General features: G+C 40.4%; 1 protein-coding gene across 1 annotated transcript; it reads left to right on the top strand.

Annotated features, from left to right (window-relative positions):
- Nucleotides 1-1,688: 1,688 nt before the first annotated feature.
- LOC149278463 (arginase, non-hepatic 1-like) lies at nucleotides 1,689-17,927 on the top strand. Its single transcript, XM_089501935.1, has 8 exons — nucleotides 1,689-1,808; nucleotides 3,580-3,652; nucleotides 9,849-10,026; nucleotides 13,907-14,066; nucleotides 14,383-14,477; nucleotides 15,678-15,782; nucleotides 17,438-17,574; nucleotides 17,722-17,927. Exons 1-8 carry the CDS (start codon nucleotides 1,689-1,691, stop codon nucleotides 17,925-17,927), a joined length of 1,074 nt encoding a protein of 357 aa, XP_089358061.1.
- The last annotated feature ends 269 nt before the right edge of the window (nucleotides 17,928-18,196 follow it).

The following is an 18,196-nucleotide window of genomic DNA, read 5'->3' as shown; positions in this document are numbered from 1 at the left end:
CACCATTTTGGATTGTAATTTATTGCATTCTTCAGGGCCCTATGCTATATTCTCCAAGCAGTTGTAAAAAGTAATGGATTAAGGTTTGATAAGAGATCAAGACAATGCTGTCCATTAGCTCCTTTTTGTAAAAAAAAAAAAAAGATTTAACCATTGAGCCGTTGATTTGCATCATTGAATTGTTCACAGCTATTTAAGATACCATCTTTTTTTCTGAAAAATACCCCTCGTCTTGTATTCGAGGTCATCTTATAATCGAACCTCAAGATTATATAAGGCATATCTGGGGGGCAGAGTGGCAAATAGAGGGTATAAAGCATATCAGGAAAGCAGTGGCATATAGGAGGTATAAGGCTTATCTGGGAGGCAGAGTGACATATTGAGGGGTATAGGCATATCTGGGCAGCAGAGTGCCATATAGGGGGTATAAGGCATTTCTGGGGGGGCAGAGTGACATATAAGGGTGTATAAGGCATATCAGGGAGGCAGCGACATATATAGGGTATAAGGCATATCTGGGAGGTAGTGTGGCATATCTGGGAGGCAGAGTGGCATATCTGGGAGGCAGAGTGGCATATAGGGGGTATAAGGCATTTCTGGGGGAGCAGAGTGCCATAAAAGGGTGTATAAGGCATATCTGGGAGGCAGAGTGGCAAATAGGGGGTATAGGGCATATCTGGGAGGCAGAGTGGCATATAAGGGAGGCAGAGTGGCATATTGGGGGTATAAGGCATATATGGGGCAGAGTGGCATATCTGGGGGGCAGAGTGGCATATAGGGGGTATAAAGCATTTCTGGGGGGCAGAGTGGCATATAAGGGTGTATAAGGCACAATAATAATACTATAAGATTTGGGACTGTTTTTTTTATTTTTTTCCAGAACTAGGTTTTAATCTCAGCTCAGTCCTAGAGACTAGACTAGAGTCTTGTAAATGCAGGTGTCACAGCTGTCTCAAACGTGTCGGTTCTCTGCCTCTGTGTCTCATACCGCAGTCTCTTACACAGTGGAGCCATCTGATGAACAAGTGGAGAGAACTGTTCTATAGAATACGACTGACCTGCCCCTCGCTGCTGTTCGTCCATAGATGTTTCTGTCCCTTTGCTTTTATTTAAATGCACATCTGTATTTAATTAATATCACGATTTGAGTTTATGTAGCATCCATCGCTCTGTTGTGAGATAAATAGAGTGGAAACTTTGTGATTTATGCTGGAGGCAAATGCCCTAATTATCTAACTGGTGTCTATTGCTTTGCTGGGAAATAAAAGATTTATTTTGTGGCGGTATGTCGCAGTGCTATGTACTTTTATCTATTTTAGTTTTACATCACGGGGTGGACATGAAGAACTGACTTTCATTTTTTCCTTCCTACGGTAATCGCGGTCAGCGTATTAACGAACTCAGCAAAGGGCAACGTGAGGTGGGCAGAGGCAGCACACCTCCGCAGATTGAACCTTTCATTGGTCGGTCTGTTTATCCCTGGCCAATCAGAAAGCCTATCTCCGGAGGTGTGCGCATCTCAATACTGATGGAATTGGAGCAGAGTGAGGGAGGCGTTCATCGGATATCCATATATAGAAAGCAGATGCAGGCTTTAGAGCAAACCGGGTGAAGTCACTAACAAAGACTGCAGCGGTGCGGCTTGGTGTCTCATCAGAAATATTTAATCAACCATATTGGTGGCAAATATGTCTATCAGAAGCAATTTCTTTAGACTGTTAAAGAACCAAGTCGGAACCTCCAACAACACGCAAAATAGGTGGACGCATTCTGTTGCTGTTATAGGAGCTCCATTCTCCAAAGGCCAGGTGAGCTTTATTCTTCAATCGTAGCTGAATAAATGATGGTCTTTTGTTATTTGATTTAGATGTACTAATTAACCTTCTTATGTATTAACCCCTTAAGGATAACAGGTTGTCTTTAAAACCCATTAAAAGCAATGAATTGCGAGCCCGTACGGGCTTTGTCTATCATTGAAACCCATGACCATTTACATCATAATGTATTGATCTCTATCTTTTTTTTTTTTTACTGTATATAATCTCGTCATCTAATAAAATAGGCGTCCTACCATGTTCAACTAAAGTAAATGTCCATATATTTTAACGAAGACAGTAGTATGCGGTAACAATGCTAGCTGTCTTTGTACAGAAATGGGCATTCAAATATGTGATCTTCACTGACTGCTTTAATAGATCTACAAATATTTATAGCTGTACCTACAAATGACACAGTATTTTGTGAATACATCTAGAAAATTCCATGATGTCAAAATTTGTTCTAGAAATTTCCAATGCTGCTTAAAGATCTTTGCAGTCATAACTCTGCATGGTCAAGCTATAGGAGTTTTTGAACAAAAAGTCACTAAAAAATGTGTGGGTTGTAGGATCACAGATGGAAACCTGCTTTCGTTGTAACTCGATGGAAGAAGCATTATTCACATCACTTCATGGAATGTTGGATGCATCATCAGCTTGTATGTTGGGGAAAATCAGACCAAGGAACAGAGTTTTCCTGCAAAAGTTTCCCTGGGGAGGCTTCCACCCATTTAAAAAAAATATGCTTTTCCCAGTGTGCCCCAGAATTGCACTATATACTGTACTTAAAGGCACACTCCAGTCATCATAGGCACTTCAATGCATGCGATAGGTACATTTTCATGCAATTGCATGGTGAGGTTTGCAGAATGCTCCAAATGCATTTGCCCCTCTCCACACACCCCAGCTAAATGCCCTGCAGGAGTCTGAATGCATCTCCCTGGCAGTCGGCTCCAGCACTGTGTCTGGTAAACGCTGCATACAAGCTTTAGACCCCATTGAGCATGTGTAAAGACTTCCTATTGCTCTCAGCGCCACCTATTGGCTGCTTAAACATTTTTTTTTTCAGTGACAGGAAAGTGCTCCCATTGCATACCTGCCAACAGTCCTGAAATTACCAGGCCAGTCATGCCCCACCAAATTTGGGTCTGACCCAGCATAAAAGTACTGTTCATTACACTGTGCACAGGCAGTTTGCCTTTTAACTGTGTGTCTGACACTCGCAGCCTAAAGACGTGTAAATGAGCTCCAAACTACCCAGGATCTGTGCCGGGTAGCCTAGAGCTCAATGCCGCAGGGCCATGCATTTGGGACCCATTTTGTCCCAGGATCCAGAAAGGAAATGTTGGTGAGTATGCCGTTGATTTAAATTTTAAGTACTTTATTGCCACTGATTGGCAGCTTCAAATAATGCCGGCTCAAGGAGTAACAAGGAAGATTTTGCAGCATGGCCAGGTAAATGCAGTTTACTTCAATCGGTGTCCGAGACATTAAACTGTCCCTTTTCAATTTCAGTTTTGCGGAGGCATCAAGGAATCTTGCTATAAATGAATTAACTCTGTTTGTTTTGTCTTTTTAAACGAGGAGAAAATATTTTTTGGTAGAATAACGGGGCACATTTTTGTTTTCCTACACTTACATACATTGTGTTACAACAAGAACGTAACACTTTTCATTGTTGAAGGAGTTACATGGGATTTCCTAATGCTATTCATAACAACCCTCCACATTCAGATGATTGCTTTTAATTTTTTAATTACAGAAAAAGAGAGGTGTGGAGCATGGACCAGCTGCTATAAGAAATGCAGGCCTTTTGGAAAGACTCTCTAAAATAGGTAAGAAACCCTGAGCTGTCTTGGATATATGTTGTGGGGTTTTTTTGGCTTTTTTTTTTATAGAGCCTTTGGAATAACAATTCTGGAATATAGTCTGAAATAATAGTGTCTGTTTCTTATTTGTCACTGAGGTTTATTACCTTACCCTAGAATTCCACTAATAGTGCAGAGAATTCACCATTTGTCCTTGGTTTCTGTAACTGCTTCATTATGCAGCTTGTGATGGCTTGTAAGGTAAATTGGAACTCAATGGCCCTAGGTAAATGGACCTCAATGACGATGAGCTATTTATATAACGCTGTTGTTTTTAAACTATAAATTAATTTCAGTTGTGCAGTTTTAACTAGACTTGGGCGCCGGCCAACTCTTCGTGTTGGAAAAAATCTTCATATTCCGCGAATATTCGCCCGTTCCCGTCTTCGGTTCGGGCGAATATTCGTGTGCATTCTTGGTGTTTGTTTTTTTTTTCTTAGTTGTTTGTAGAAGGGGTTAATACAGGGTTAACGCAGTACGGACTACGCAGCAGCTTTGGCGCCAGAAGTTTAAATATCCGTACAAGCAACTCTATTGGTCGCCTGCAGTGGCCTCCTCTGCCATCAACCAATGAAGTACACCTGTACTTCATTGGTTGGTGGAACACCAGCCCCCTGCTGGCGACCAATAGAGTCGCTCGTACAGACTTTTTAAATCCTGGTCCAGCAACTTGGTCCGCAGAGACCACTGGTCTCCCTGCTATTGTTAAAGGTCTGTACAAGCAACTTTATTGGTCGTTCGTACGGACTTTTAACTGTTGGAGCAGGAAGACCAGTGGTCTCTGCTGGCCAAGTTAACCCCTGACGGCGAACCTACGGATTTCCGCTCCAATTATCTCCGCAGCATCGTAGGGGTTAACGGGAGCAGAAATCCGTAGGTTCCCCGCTAGGAGTTAAAAAGGCTGTGCGAGTGAGCACAGCCCCTTAACCCCTGATGGCGAACCTATGGATTTCCGCTTCCGGCAAACCCCTACGATGCTGCGGAGATAATTGGAGCGGAAATCCGTAGGCGATGCTGCAGCGATAAGGTAGGCTAGATGGGGAAGGGACCAGGGAGATTAGTAGACGTAGACGAACACGAAGATTCTTCATGTTGTGTGTCCTCGTCTTCGTGTACGTTTTACCGCCGCTATCTAAGTCTAGTTTTTAACCCAATTCCATGCTGCATGTTGATGATTTAGACCCAGAAAAATATTATTTCTGTGCATAACTGGGAGGGAGGGGGGGCAGGTTGGCAAATAAAAACCAAAAATAGTTTTTTTTTCTTATAGGGTAGTCTTGTATTCAGGGTTTTTCTTTTTTTTTTTTTCTAAAGAGTCTAATTTTGGGCGGTTGTCTTATAATCAAGCAAATATGGTAATATTTGTAACAATTTGTATAGAAAATTTGTAGGAAAACTAGGAATGAGAAGGATTTATAACAGACTTGACAACAGTGCACAATGCCAGCAAGCAGCTGCAAGAGCCAATAAGGTCTTGGCAAGAATAAAACTAGGTATTGATTCACAGGAGGAGGATATTATCTTGCCTCTTTACAGGTCATTGGTAAGACCTCACCTTGTATATGCGGTACAATTCTGGGCACCAGTCCTTAAAAAGTACATTATGGAACTAGAACGTGCAAAGGAGGGCTACGAAATTAATAAGGGGATTGGAAGATATTACTTATGAAGAGAGACTAAAAAAGTAAAAATTATATACATTGGAAAAAACGGCGGTTTTATATAAATATATGCAGGGCCAATATAAAGAGCTCTTCTGTGACCTGTTCATTAACAGAAATGTACAAAAAACAAGAGGTCACCCTCTGAGACTGGAAGAGTGGAGACTCTTTACAGTGTGGACAATAAAGGTATAGAATTCACTGCCAAGGGAGGTGGTGTTATCCAATACATTAGATGCCTTCAAAAAGGGGGTCTGGAGATATATATTATATATATATAATTTTAGAAAGGCATGACATACAGGGCTATAAATAGAATTAATATTTTAGTACTTCTTGATCCAAGGAGAAATCCTCTTTGGAATTAAGAAGGAATTCAAAGTAGCTTAGTTAGGGGTTTTTGGCCTTGTTTTGGATCAAGAGTAGGAAGGTTAGGTAAAAGGGTTGAACTTGATGGAACTGGTAACTATGTAACCAGTTTATAGCTATACTGGATTTCTATACTTATTTTATCTGCAGCAAAGTTTGACATATCTGGGCTGGCCTTTTGGCTCCAAGTCCCTTGGGCAATCAATGCCTCTAGTCAGAGCTTGTGCAAGGCTTTTTGCCACCTTGCTTTTCCATCCCCCTTTGTGTCCCGCCCCCTTTGTGTCCCGCCCCCTTTGTGTCCCGCCCCCTTTGTGTCCCGCCCCCTTTGTGTCCCGCCCCCTTTGTGTCCCGCCCCCTTTGTGTCCTGCCTTTGCAAATCCCCAAGTTATCTTCAGCCTTGGACAGCACTTACCTTGCCTATTCTGCAGGCACTTGCTTACAAATATAGAAGAAGCTTGTAAGTGATGATCCCCACCAGCTGCCTAGGTCACACTGCTTGAAAGATGTTCTGGTTGCAGAATGATTTATCAATATAAAAATATGATATAAAAATTGACAGATCAGTTAACTTTCCTGGAATGGATCGTCTTTTTATTTTCTGTTCCACTGCTTGAAGCCATCATGTTCTTTATTTTGGTCACTGCACCATTGTGGAGCTCTGGACAAGTGCCTATGAAATTTCATTTGCATAGTTGGTCAACACCCTGTTTGTATTTTAGGATAGATAAACCTTAACATTTATATCTGTGATTGTTGCAATAACCTGTAAAGGGACATTGGGACCTTGGAGATAATTACGCAACTGAAGTGAAACAGAGACTTGGGCTGCTTTTTTATTTTTTATTTTGCCTGCAGTAACTAAAACAGTGGCTCTTGACTCTGACCCTTATGTCCCTCTAGATCTTTGCCATACCCACAGAAATCCTGTTGGTCTTCTTTTAGGATAAAACCAAAATCCAAGTTAATCCAGTCCTTTCTTCAGGGCTTGGTTTATTGTTTTTGTAAAAATGTGCTTTTTATTAGGTTGACTTTAGAAGTATACAGTTGTGCTCATAAATTTACATGCCCTGGCAGGAACTGTGAAATATTGATATTTATTTTGTCTTTCATTTAAGGCTTGCGATCATATGAAGCCATTTATTATCAATTGTTTGGCTCATTTTTAAATCATAACGATAATATATATCACCAAACTGGCCCTGATCGACAGTTTACACACTCTTGAATGTTTGGCCTTGTTACAGACACCAATTAAAGGTTAATATCAGATTAAATTGCAATTGTCTGCACAGTGTCTGTGTAGAAGTAGACAATGAGTTTGTTAGCTCTCATGTGGATGCACTGAGCAGGCTAGATGAGTCATGGGGAGCAGAAAAGAATGTCAAAAGACCTGCATAACAAGGTAATGGAACTTTATAAAGATGGAGAAGGATATAAAAAGATACCCAAAGCCTTGAAAATGCCAGTCAGTACTGATCAATCACTTATTAAGAAGTGAAAAATTGGGGGAAATCAAGGTCAGGTAGACCAAGAAAGATTTCAGCCACAACTGGCAGAAGAATTGTTCGGGATAGAAAGAAAAACCCTCAAGTACCCTCAGGAGAAATACAGGCTGCACTGGAAAATGACAGTATGGTTGTTTCAAGGAGCACAATACAACGATACTTGAACAAAAATTAGCTGAATGGTCAAGTTGCCAGAAAGAAGCCATTGCTGTGCCAATGCCACAAAAAAGCCCGGTTACAATATGCCTGACAACACCTTGACACACCTCACAGCTTCTGGTACACTGTAATTTGGAGTGACAGGACCAAAACTATAAGCACTATGTTTGGAGATGGGTAAATAAGGGCTATAGCGAAAAGAATACCATCCCTACTGTGAAACATGGTGGTGGCTCACAGATGTTTTTTGGGGGGGGGGGTGAGCTCTAAAGGCACAGGGAATCTTGTAAAAATTGATGGCAAGATGAATGCGGCATGTTATCAGAAAATACTGGCAGACAATTTGCATTCTTCCGCACGAAAGCTGTGCATGGGACACTCTAGGACTTTCCAGCATGGCAACAACCCTAAGCACAAGGCCAAGTTGACCCTCCAGTGGTTACAGCAGAAAAAGATGAAGGTTCTGGAGTGGCCATCAGTCTCCTGACCTTGATATCATCAAGCCACTCTAGGGAGATCTCAAACGTGTGGTTCATATAAGACGACCAAAGAGTTTGCATAACCTGGAGGCATTTTGCCATGACGAATGGGCAGCTATACCACCACATGCTGTCATTGATGCTAAAGGGGGCAACACACAGTACTAATGGTATAAAAAACTTTTGAACAGTGGTCATTTCATTATTTTCTTTGTTACCATGTTCTGATTTATGATTGTGCCATTCTGTTATAACCTACAGTTGAATATGAATCCCCTAAGAAACAAAAGATGTGTTTTTCCTGCTCACTCGTGTGTTCTTTAAAAATGGTACATATATTACCAATTCTCCAAGGTTATGCAAACTTTTGAGCACAACTCTATGGCTAAAAGAATGTAACTATTGGTTGTCAGTTGGAAGAAGGTCAAAATGATGACTTTTCAGGTTTGTGTGTAAAAGAATGCTTTAGCAAAATTGTGCCACATACGACTTCCATCCTTTATACCTGAAATACTACTTATCTAAATTGAAGCAAAATGTTTTCAAGAACCAAGGTAGGATTGTGCAGTACTTTAAACATGTAACTCAATACTTGTTGACTTCTTACTTCTCAGTAACCTTAGCTTGTTCTTTCACTTGTTCTGAATTTTGAGCAGCCGCATAACACATTTACACTTCGATTTCTCTTCTCTGTTTTGCTGGCTTAAAATAGAAACACTGTTAACATGCAGAGGCATGTCCCTAAATTAAGATATCTTCTTGTTGACTTAGAGTCCATATTGTATGATGAAACTCCCAGTTATTTTCCACTCATATTAAGGTAGCATAACAGCTGTTCATTCAATAAGTAATATTTACTTAATATAAAATTTATTATTAACCTGGTTAATATCTTATAATGTAAAGAATTATTTTTATTGATTGCTGTTCCCCCCTACCTACTTGCTGTGGGGAACTGGCAGGTGCTGTGTAGGAGTTTTTTTACTCCTCAAATGTAACTTCTGAAAATCTCCAGAACTGGCAAATGGTATAACGCAGACCTTGATGCACAAAGGGGAGAGAAGGTAAAAATTATTTTGTGCCCGATAAATCTATCCATAGGTTTCTCTTATCAGGGCATCAAAGCAGCAGTCTTCACTAGTAGTGTCTCATATCAGAGCATCTGTTTCCTAATCTAATTTGGCAAATGTAATGCAAAGTTAACCAGCCATAATGGGTTAAGGGGGGGGGAATTAATCAACCAAGGATAAAAGGCATCTTTTATTATTTTTATGTTCGTACATTTCGACCCAGTCCTGACAAGAGGAGGCATAAGGTTACATGACTTACTATCGTCATATAGCATACTTAATGTGCCAATAATATTCAGATAAGATTAAAGCGTGGACTCTGTTGGATTTTACTGCATGTAAATCGGAGTAGGCGTTCTGTGGTTAGTGGAGTTAGAAACTGAGTTCTGAATCCTTTAACTCCGCCCCCAGCTGGCTCTACCGAAACAAGAAGTGTACCTTAGTATGGTTCCTGCGCACGATCAGCAGAACCCTAAAATACAATTTTGGGGTCTTAAAGAGAGCTTGAGATATACAACTTCCTAACATAACAACGAATATTTTTGTCCATATAAAGAAGAACACACAGAAATTTGGGAACTATGTGTTTTATAGAAAATAAAATGATCCTCTGCTCATTATGGGGGGTATTTCTAGAACTAGAATTTAGCTTATTTTGATCTCAGATGAGATCTTTTATATATATTTTTGCTACCTCAACATTATGTCCCCCCCCCCTGCTGCATGACCACGACCCAGTCCTGACAAGATCTTGGATATAAAGTGTTAAAAAATACAGATCATTCTCCACTTGGTAAAAATGTTTGGTACTGAACCTTAGTTTTGAGCCCATGGCAACTTTCTGACGCTGGAAGACATCATGGCATACTATGATCTTTATGCTAAAGTTAACATAATTATGTTTTGTGCTTTATTTATAGGATGTGGCGTATATGATTTTGGAGATTTGAACTTTTCCCAAGTTCCTAATGACATACTTTACAATAACAATGTTAAACATCCTCGTACGGTGGGACTTGCTTGTCGGGTGTTGGCTGATGCAGTAAGCAGGGCAATTGGTGCTGGACATACCTGTATAACCCTGGGAGGAGATCACAGGTGAGTGTTATAAACAGTCTCTCAAGTCTTCATTCAAAAATGTATCTACAGTTAAATCATACTTGTGAAAACATCCATTGTATAATTAACACTAACACTCTGTAGAATTGAATCCCCCCCACAAAAAAAAAGCCGACGTGTTTTGTCCTCTTGGAGTTCCTCAGGGCTGTATGATAGACAACATTCACAGCATTTAACCCCTTGAAGACAGTTGACGGTCCAGGCACGTCATGCACAAACATCCGGTTAGCGACAATTGATGTGCCAGAACAGTCATGGCTTTAAACAGGTGTAGAAAGCCATTTACGTTCGCTTTCAGCACCCATACGGTGTTGCTGTAATGCCTCGATGTGGCAACACCGAGATCGGCATCAGGGGCCATGCTTGGCCACTCCCCGGGATGCCCGTTTTAAAAGAGTTTTGGAGGCTATTAACGATCGCCTCCTAAACTACAATGGTGTTGCTGAAATGCCAGAAATACCAGATTTGGAAAAAAAATTGTTTTGAAGTAGCAAAATGCTACTTGGAATTATTGGGTATTTCTAAACTCAGGAGAAATAGTAGAATCTATTTAGCACATTTTCCATTAGCTTTTATAAATACCGTATTGGCTCGAATATAGGCCGCACTTTCCCCCCCCACTTTAAGTCTTTAAAGTGGGGGTGCGACCTATATTCGGGGTCTAGCGTCCCGGGCGCCGGGCAGGCAGCGGGGTTAGGATACAGATCCCCCGCAGCGGTGCAGGGGACCTGCATCCTACTCTCCGATACGCTCAGACAGCACTTTCCATGGGGGGGGTGCCGGCACGCGAGGTTGTCTAAGCGCATCGTGCGGACGGTCACTGGCTGCGGAGGTTGTTTACCCCGCATCGCCACAGCCGGTGACCGTCCGCATGATGCGTTTTACCTCTGCACCCAAGACTTACCAGAGCAGACTCCCGGGTGTCTTAAGGGGCCGGCGAGGGACATCTACGCAATACGCGTATACAACTTCCAGTGCCGGCACATCCACTGAGTGCCCCCCGCCACTAGATGTCCCCCCGCTGGCCCCGCAAGACACCCGGGAGTCTGCTCTGGTAAATCGGGGGGGCAGAGTGGCAGCATATCTCGGGGGGGGGGGGACAGTGGCAGCATGTTTTTTTGGTGCTTTTTTAAAGAAAAAAAACTTTCTTTAAAAAAGCACCAAACTTTTAGGGTGCGGCCTATATACGGGGGCGGCCTATATCCGAGCCAATACGGTAAGTAAAATATTTTTCAAGTCAAAGTCCTTTTTTTTCTTAATTTCTAACCACTTTTTTTTATAGTAAATGATACGATCTAAACAAATCCCTTTTTGTCCTGGAAAAAAAACAATATATAACTTGTGTGGGCTCAGTAAACAGGAAAGAAGAAAATTACAGATAAACACGAGCACTGCAGAAATGTTAAAGCAGCCATTGTCAGGAAGGGTACAAAAAATAAAATCAGCCACTGTCACGAAGGGGTTAAATATACAAGCGGATCAACTAATTCATCATTTTCTAACATAGTAAAGTGCAGGTGTGTTTTATGAGGTGCAATTGATGCAATATATCCCTCATAAATAAATGCATTATACAATTTATAAAGAAAATCAATAAAAAAAACCCACCATACTTCATACATATAAAATAGGAGTACTAAATTATAAATAATAAAAAAATATAAAAAGCAGTGTGTGTGTGTGTGTGTGTATATATATATATATATATATATATATATTGTATTGGCTCGGATATAGGCCGCGCCCGAATATAGGCCGCACCCTAAAAGTAGAGGTGCTTTTTTTAAAGAAAAAAAATTCTGCGCCCCCCCCCCGAGATGTGCCACCCCCCCCCCCCCGCCAGACTTAGCGGTGCAGACTCTGCGGGGCCGGCGAGGGAAATTTTACGCATAACGCGTAGTAAATTTCCAGTGCCCGCACTTCCGCCGTGGGAAGTACCGGCAAGGAAGATTGTTAGCGTACATCGCGCAGACGTTCACCGGCTACGGCAATGAGAGCATAAACAACCCACGTCTGCACGATGTGCATTAACAATCTCCCTTGCCGGGACTCCCCCCGTGAGAATTCCCGGCAATGGAGATTGTTAAAGCACATCGAGCAGACGTGCCGGCAGCGGAGGTTGCGCGTAAACAACCTCCGCTGCCGGCACGTCTGCTCGATGTGCTTTAACAATCTCCATTGCCGGGAATTCTCACGGGGGGAGTCCCGGCAAGGGAGTGCTCAATTTATTTAAATGATTTAGGCACAGAGCACCTTGCAAACAAAACAAACTCTAAACCTGTCCGGCTCTAACTAAACATCAGGATACCTCACTATCCCACTACAGGCCTAAGGTCTGGCACCAAGCAAAATAACAAGTTGTCCATAGGGAAAGGTTCATACCTGGTGGGCTGCAGCGCTGGCTGTAGCTGCTCTTTGACTCAGTCTCTCCTACACCCTGCAAACAGCCCTCTCTTTTAAGGCTTCCTCCCCAGTAATAAGCATAGGAAGCCTCACCTGAGGACCCCTGGGAGTAAGGAAAACCCGTAGTGGATTAGGGGTGTGGACTGGAGCTGTCCCACTTCCAACCTGTCCTCCAGTCCAAGAAATCCAGCCCATGTAACTTTAAACAAAAGAGCCCTAGCAGACTACGCTCTGCTAAAGCAGCATGGATCCTCCTGGACTTCTGCTACCGTGCCTGGCTGAGAAAACCAGGTGAGATATACACCCCATCCACCACTTTCCCATACACTTTACCACAAGATATATATATATATATATATATATATATATATATATATAATATGTGCAAATACTATTAGAATGATAGAAACATTACATGAAAGGCTTAATTTAGCTCAAAAGAATGTAAAGTCTTCATTTTATAAATCCAAAAAACTTTTTTGTAATCTGCAAGTTCTGCCACTTCAATCAATACCCAAAGAGATACTATAGGGCAGGGGTTCTCAAACTGCAGCCCTCCAGCTGCTGCAGTACTAAGGGGCTGGCTGAGAAGTATGGGAGATGTAGTCCTGCAGCAGCTGGAGGGCCGCAGTTTGAGAACCCCTGCTATAGGGAGACACTTATTTGATTTATAAAATGTTAAACTTTACTTCCTTTTTGTTTAAAGCCTTTCATGTATTATAGTATTTGCAAATATTTTCATGTATATGTGTATTTTTTTTTCTATCTATCATTATTTAGTACATCTTATATGTATGAATTGTGTTTTTTTTTGTTTTTTTTTATATTGGTTTTATATATAATTGTATTTACAGGGGATATATTGCATCAATTGCACCTCATAAAACACACCTGCACTTTATTATGGTTTTTTTTTTACTTTCCAAGGCACCGTAGTCCGTTTCTCTTTGGGGGGGGGGGTTGTGGTCGAGAAGGGAAGCTGCTGAAGTTACCGGAGACTTTGGGGTGCCACCCAAACTTCAGCTAAATAGTTGTCATCCGCTCTCGCGGACTCACCCCATCACCTCTGTCCACAAATATAATTTTAAGTTTGCTTTCAAACCAGTCTCCCCACACCCTACATTTCCAGTCCAGGAGGCTAACATAATAATATTATTAATAATAATAAAGTTTCAAACCATATGGCATCTTGCTTTGTTTATCACATTTAAGGTGGCGCAATCACAACAGAGCTGTGACAACTGTTTGGTGGCCCCTCCTAATTAGTCAGTACAGTACTTATTCCCCTTATTAATAATCAAAAATATCTATTTTTACTGCATCTCATGATATGGACAAGGACTCTTCTAGGATACTAATATTAATTACATAACTCATTTTTGTTTTTCTTACATGACCAAAGTATTATTTTACAATGCAAAAGGATAACCCGTCTTTCATTTTTTTTTTTATCCAGTTTGGCACTGGGGTCAATCAGTGGCCATGCCCAACACTGTTCAGACTTGTGTGTAATATGGGTGGATGCCCATGCAGATATCAACACCCCATTGACAAGCAAATCAGGAAACCTTCATGGCCAACCTGTATCATTTCTACTCAGGGAGCTGCAGGATAAGGTACAGCAGGAGAACACTGGCATTCACTAAGTGTGACGTATTGGTTTGTTTCCAGGACACAATAAGACTTGTTTTGGTTGTTTTTTTTCTAGGTATTTTGTTGCCATTTCACGTTTTTTATTTGGCCTCTCTGCTTTTTAAGTGTAATGTCTTTTCAAACAGCCCAGTCATTCCTGCATTATCTACGGTTGATATTTTAGAAAATACAGGTTTCAGTCCACCTGCTCACTTTTATACAATTCTGTCTCGGCATGTTACAACCAAAATGAAACTGCAAAAGAAGAGGTTTAACTGTGGAATTATTATTTCTATACAGGTCCCACTAATTCCTGGATTCTCTTGGACGAAACCATGCCTTTCTAGGTCTGATATCATTTACATTGGTTTACGGGATCTTGATCCAGCAGAGCAGTACGTTTTATTTTTTTGACGTATATATATATATATATCATATCAATAATGCATTTTTCTGACTCATTATAATGAATTGGGGGTTTTATGCATATCTTATTACAAATATCAATTAAAGAAAGAATTATCCCTAATGGAGCTAGTATATAGACCAGGCACTGTGTTTTATTGCACCTTAAAGGTGCTGTTCCACCTAGATTTTTGTCCAATTTATTAATCTTGTGTACATGTTAAATAAACCCGTTCCTGCTTTAAAATAATGTGCTGTTTTTCCTAAAGATTCTTATTTTTAAAACCTTTCACCAAGAACTCTTAATTTATTCCCTCTGCAATATTCTGCTCTCTCTACCAGTCTGACATCAGAGAACCGGTTTTTGCTTGAAGCTCTTCTAGTTTAATGGAGTAGTTGTAGAAGGTCAGACAGTTGTGATGTAATATGTAGTTTCCCTTCTCTTTACATGATGCAGTACTTATCTGGTCATGTTTTTTGAGGCAATGTAGGCAGACCTGCACCTGCACAGTGTTTGCTTCTCAGATGCCTTCCTTTCAGGTTAACAAGCAGTGTTTTAATTTGGGGCAGCAGCCGCTAGGAAAGTAAATCGGTCTACAACACATGAGTGCATGATTAGCGCCCATGCACTCACATGCTCCCAATGCATCCTCTATAAATGATAGAATTTAGGAATGAACATGGCTACTGTTTGAGACGCGTCAGCAAAAGTTTTACTTTTCTGAGAAGGTGGTAGATACATTTATCAGAAGTGATGGAGGCTAATCCAGTAAAATAATTTAAACATGCATCTGATGAAGCTATCCTGAATCTAAGACAAGATCAAAGACTGATTAAGGTCTGCTGTCAAATTCTACGTTTCTATGTAGGGAAAAAAGTGAAGCTAAGTTCACATGGTCAGGAGAGGCTGCGGTGCGGCTTCAAAAGAACAGAAGTAAAAATAAAAAATGACATGTTTTATGTAACAGGTGCCTGTTTAGAAAGTTTTGCATAGGCAGAAAACAAATCTTAATTCTTAATCACACAATTCCTCCAAATCTGGGTCTTTCTTAACTCTACCTATCATTAATCTATTTTTTATCATTGATTAAACACAAATGTAGATTTCTTGTAGCAGTATCACTAAAACTGTATTATAGCTACAATAACTACAAATAATCAATAATATGATTTCATTTTCACCATTGCAGGTTTATTTTGAAGAACTATGATATTACATATTATTCAATGAGACACATTGATTGCATGGGAATACATAAAGTTATGGAGAGGACATTTGATCAGCTACTAAGCAGGTACATTTTGGAAGAAAAACATTGCATAATTTTAAGCATGTGTGGGCCCTGTTACATGAGGGCCAGCGGCTACCAAATGATATATGTTGGATACATGTGGCCACATGTTAGGTTTTTATACTTTTGCTACGCATATTCAGCTAGCAGCTGCACATTGCTGGACCTGTTCTGCCACTGGAGTGTGCCAGATGGTCAGTGTGGTCATGGTGGATGATGTTTCCAATGATATGAAAGAAGTTAAATATATCTCGCAGGTCCTAAAATAAAACATTTAATACCTGTCTGTTCTCTACAAAATCCTACTGGAGGAAGAGTTTTATAGGAAAGTGGGAAGATATTTTGCAGAAGACTATGACACAGGAGAGTTGGTCTAAAATCTGCATCCTAGTACATTCTTGCATGTTGGCAACTGAAGTGCAGGAGAACCCCTATAAAGTATTACACTTCTGGTATTGCACGCCTCTCAAGGTTCACAAGATTTTCCCAGAAGCAGACCTGATATGCTGGCACTGCCGCAAGTTGTAAGGCACTTTCCTCCATTTATAATGGAAATTGGAACTTGTGTGTCCATTCTGGGAGGCAGCTCACTCTGATTGCTTGATTGGTCCACCTCACTTGGCTCTGGGTGTAATGCTCCTCCATTATACCCTCTATGCTGTGTCACCCTACAGGCCCTTGCTCAGAATCCACCTCCTTAACACTGCAAAATGCATGATATCCATGCACTGGAAAACTTGTAAAATCACCCTAGTCTCCTCTACTTTGGCCACCCGGTGATAAGGGACTGGGTGGCCAAAGTAAAGGAGACTGGGGTGATGGAGGAACTATTAAAACAAACAAAAGGCAAATACGAAGGGTATGTGGCAACCTTGTTTCCATGGACTCTGTTTACCTCTCCTAGACTGGGGCCTTCAATGTCCTTTCTCTGTTCTCTTTTTATCTTACTCTTTCGATCTCCCTCCTGTCCTTTTCCCCTTAAGTCGTATAGGGTTTGCCAACGGGTGACTTGGGAATCTTTTACATGAAGCCTTATGACTGGATACTATTTATATACGCTTTTATTTTATGCTTTTAAATTTTCTTACTTTATTGATACATTGTCACATGGGCCCACCTTGGAGGTGTACTGTACACCCTGAAAATATTCTAAATTATGCCCTCTGTATGATCGCGTAATGCACCTGTTGATTTGTTTTTATGCTGTGTGTCTTTCCATCTGATATATATATATATTTTTTTTAAATGTGCTTTCATTTTCTTTGTTTCTGGAAAAACATAAATAAACTTTGATATACAAAACAAAACACATATGATGCCAAGCAAAGTCAATACTGAGCCAGCACATGCATCCTATATGTACTATGTGAATTATAAGATCTCCTGTTTAATGTTTACCCTCCTTTTTTTTTTTTTTTTTAGAGAGGGGTGCACATTTGATGTAGTAGTAAAAAATGCCTACTATACACAGGTGTGATCTCATACTTGAGATTATATGGTAGAAAATAATGGTACAATAAGAATAGTCATTTTATTGGCATGTTTTACTATTATATGGCAAAGGATTGGATGATTTAACTGAGATTATATGGACAAGAATACTTTATTTACCAGATATATTCTCTCTCTCTCTTTTTTTTTTTTTTTTTATAATTTAGGAGACAGAGACCTCTTCATTTAAGCTTTGACATTGATGCATTTGACCCATCCCTTGCTCCAGCAACAGGAACTCCAGTTATGGGAGGATTAACTTATCGAGAAGGTATATACATCACAGAGGAAATCCATAACACTGGTGAGTGTGTTCTGTAATTGCTGTTTAAAATAAATATATATAAAATACTTAAATAACATTCAATACTATATTGTACTTGTTACAAAAACCATGCCATAGGGTTGAATATAACAGATTTGTAATTCCAACTTTATATGTTAATTGCAGGGATGCTGTCAGCCATTGATCTTGTAGAAGTGAATCCAATTCTTGGGGCCACATCTGATGAAGTCAAAGCAACCGCCAGCCTAGCAGTAGATGTAATAACCTCATGTCTTGGCAAAACAAGAGAAAGCGGTCACACAATTATAGGTGAACTACCAACACCCAACACAACATATGAAATAGACAAGGAAGAGCAAGTGCGGATTTAGTTATGTTACCGTTACCAGCACTGTGCATTCCTGGACTATAATATAGCACTTAAGTATTTAATAATGGACCTTTTTAGTATCCATGTTATATTGACCAATTATTGCCAATAACATAATACTAAGAACACAATGTGTTTAAGGTATCATTTATCTTGTAACTGTAAAAGAACAGTATGGTTTTATATTTATTGCTTTGAGAAAAGGTGCTCCTCCATTCAGTTTCCACTGAGTAGTGCATGGTTTGGTTTGTGGCAGCCCAATATAATTAT

Source organism: Sceloporus occidentalis, unplaced genomic scaffold (assembly GCF_023333645.1).
Source record: "Sceloporus occidentalis isolate IW3139 unplaced genomic scaffold, rSceOcc1.0.p SCAF_188, whole genome shotgun sequence".
Taxonomy (NCBI): domain Eukaryota; kingdom Metazoa; phylum Chordata; class Lepidosauria; order Squamata; family Phrynosomatidae; genus Sceloporus; species Sceloporus occidentalis.
The sequence above is the reverse complement of the archived record's forward strand: the minus strand, read 5'-3'. Positions and strand labels throughout refer to the sequence as shown.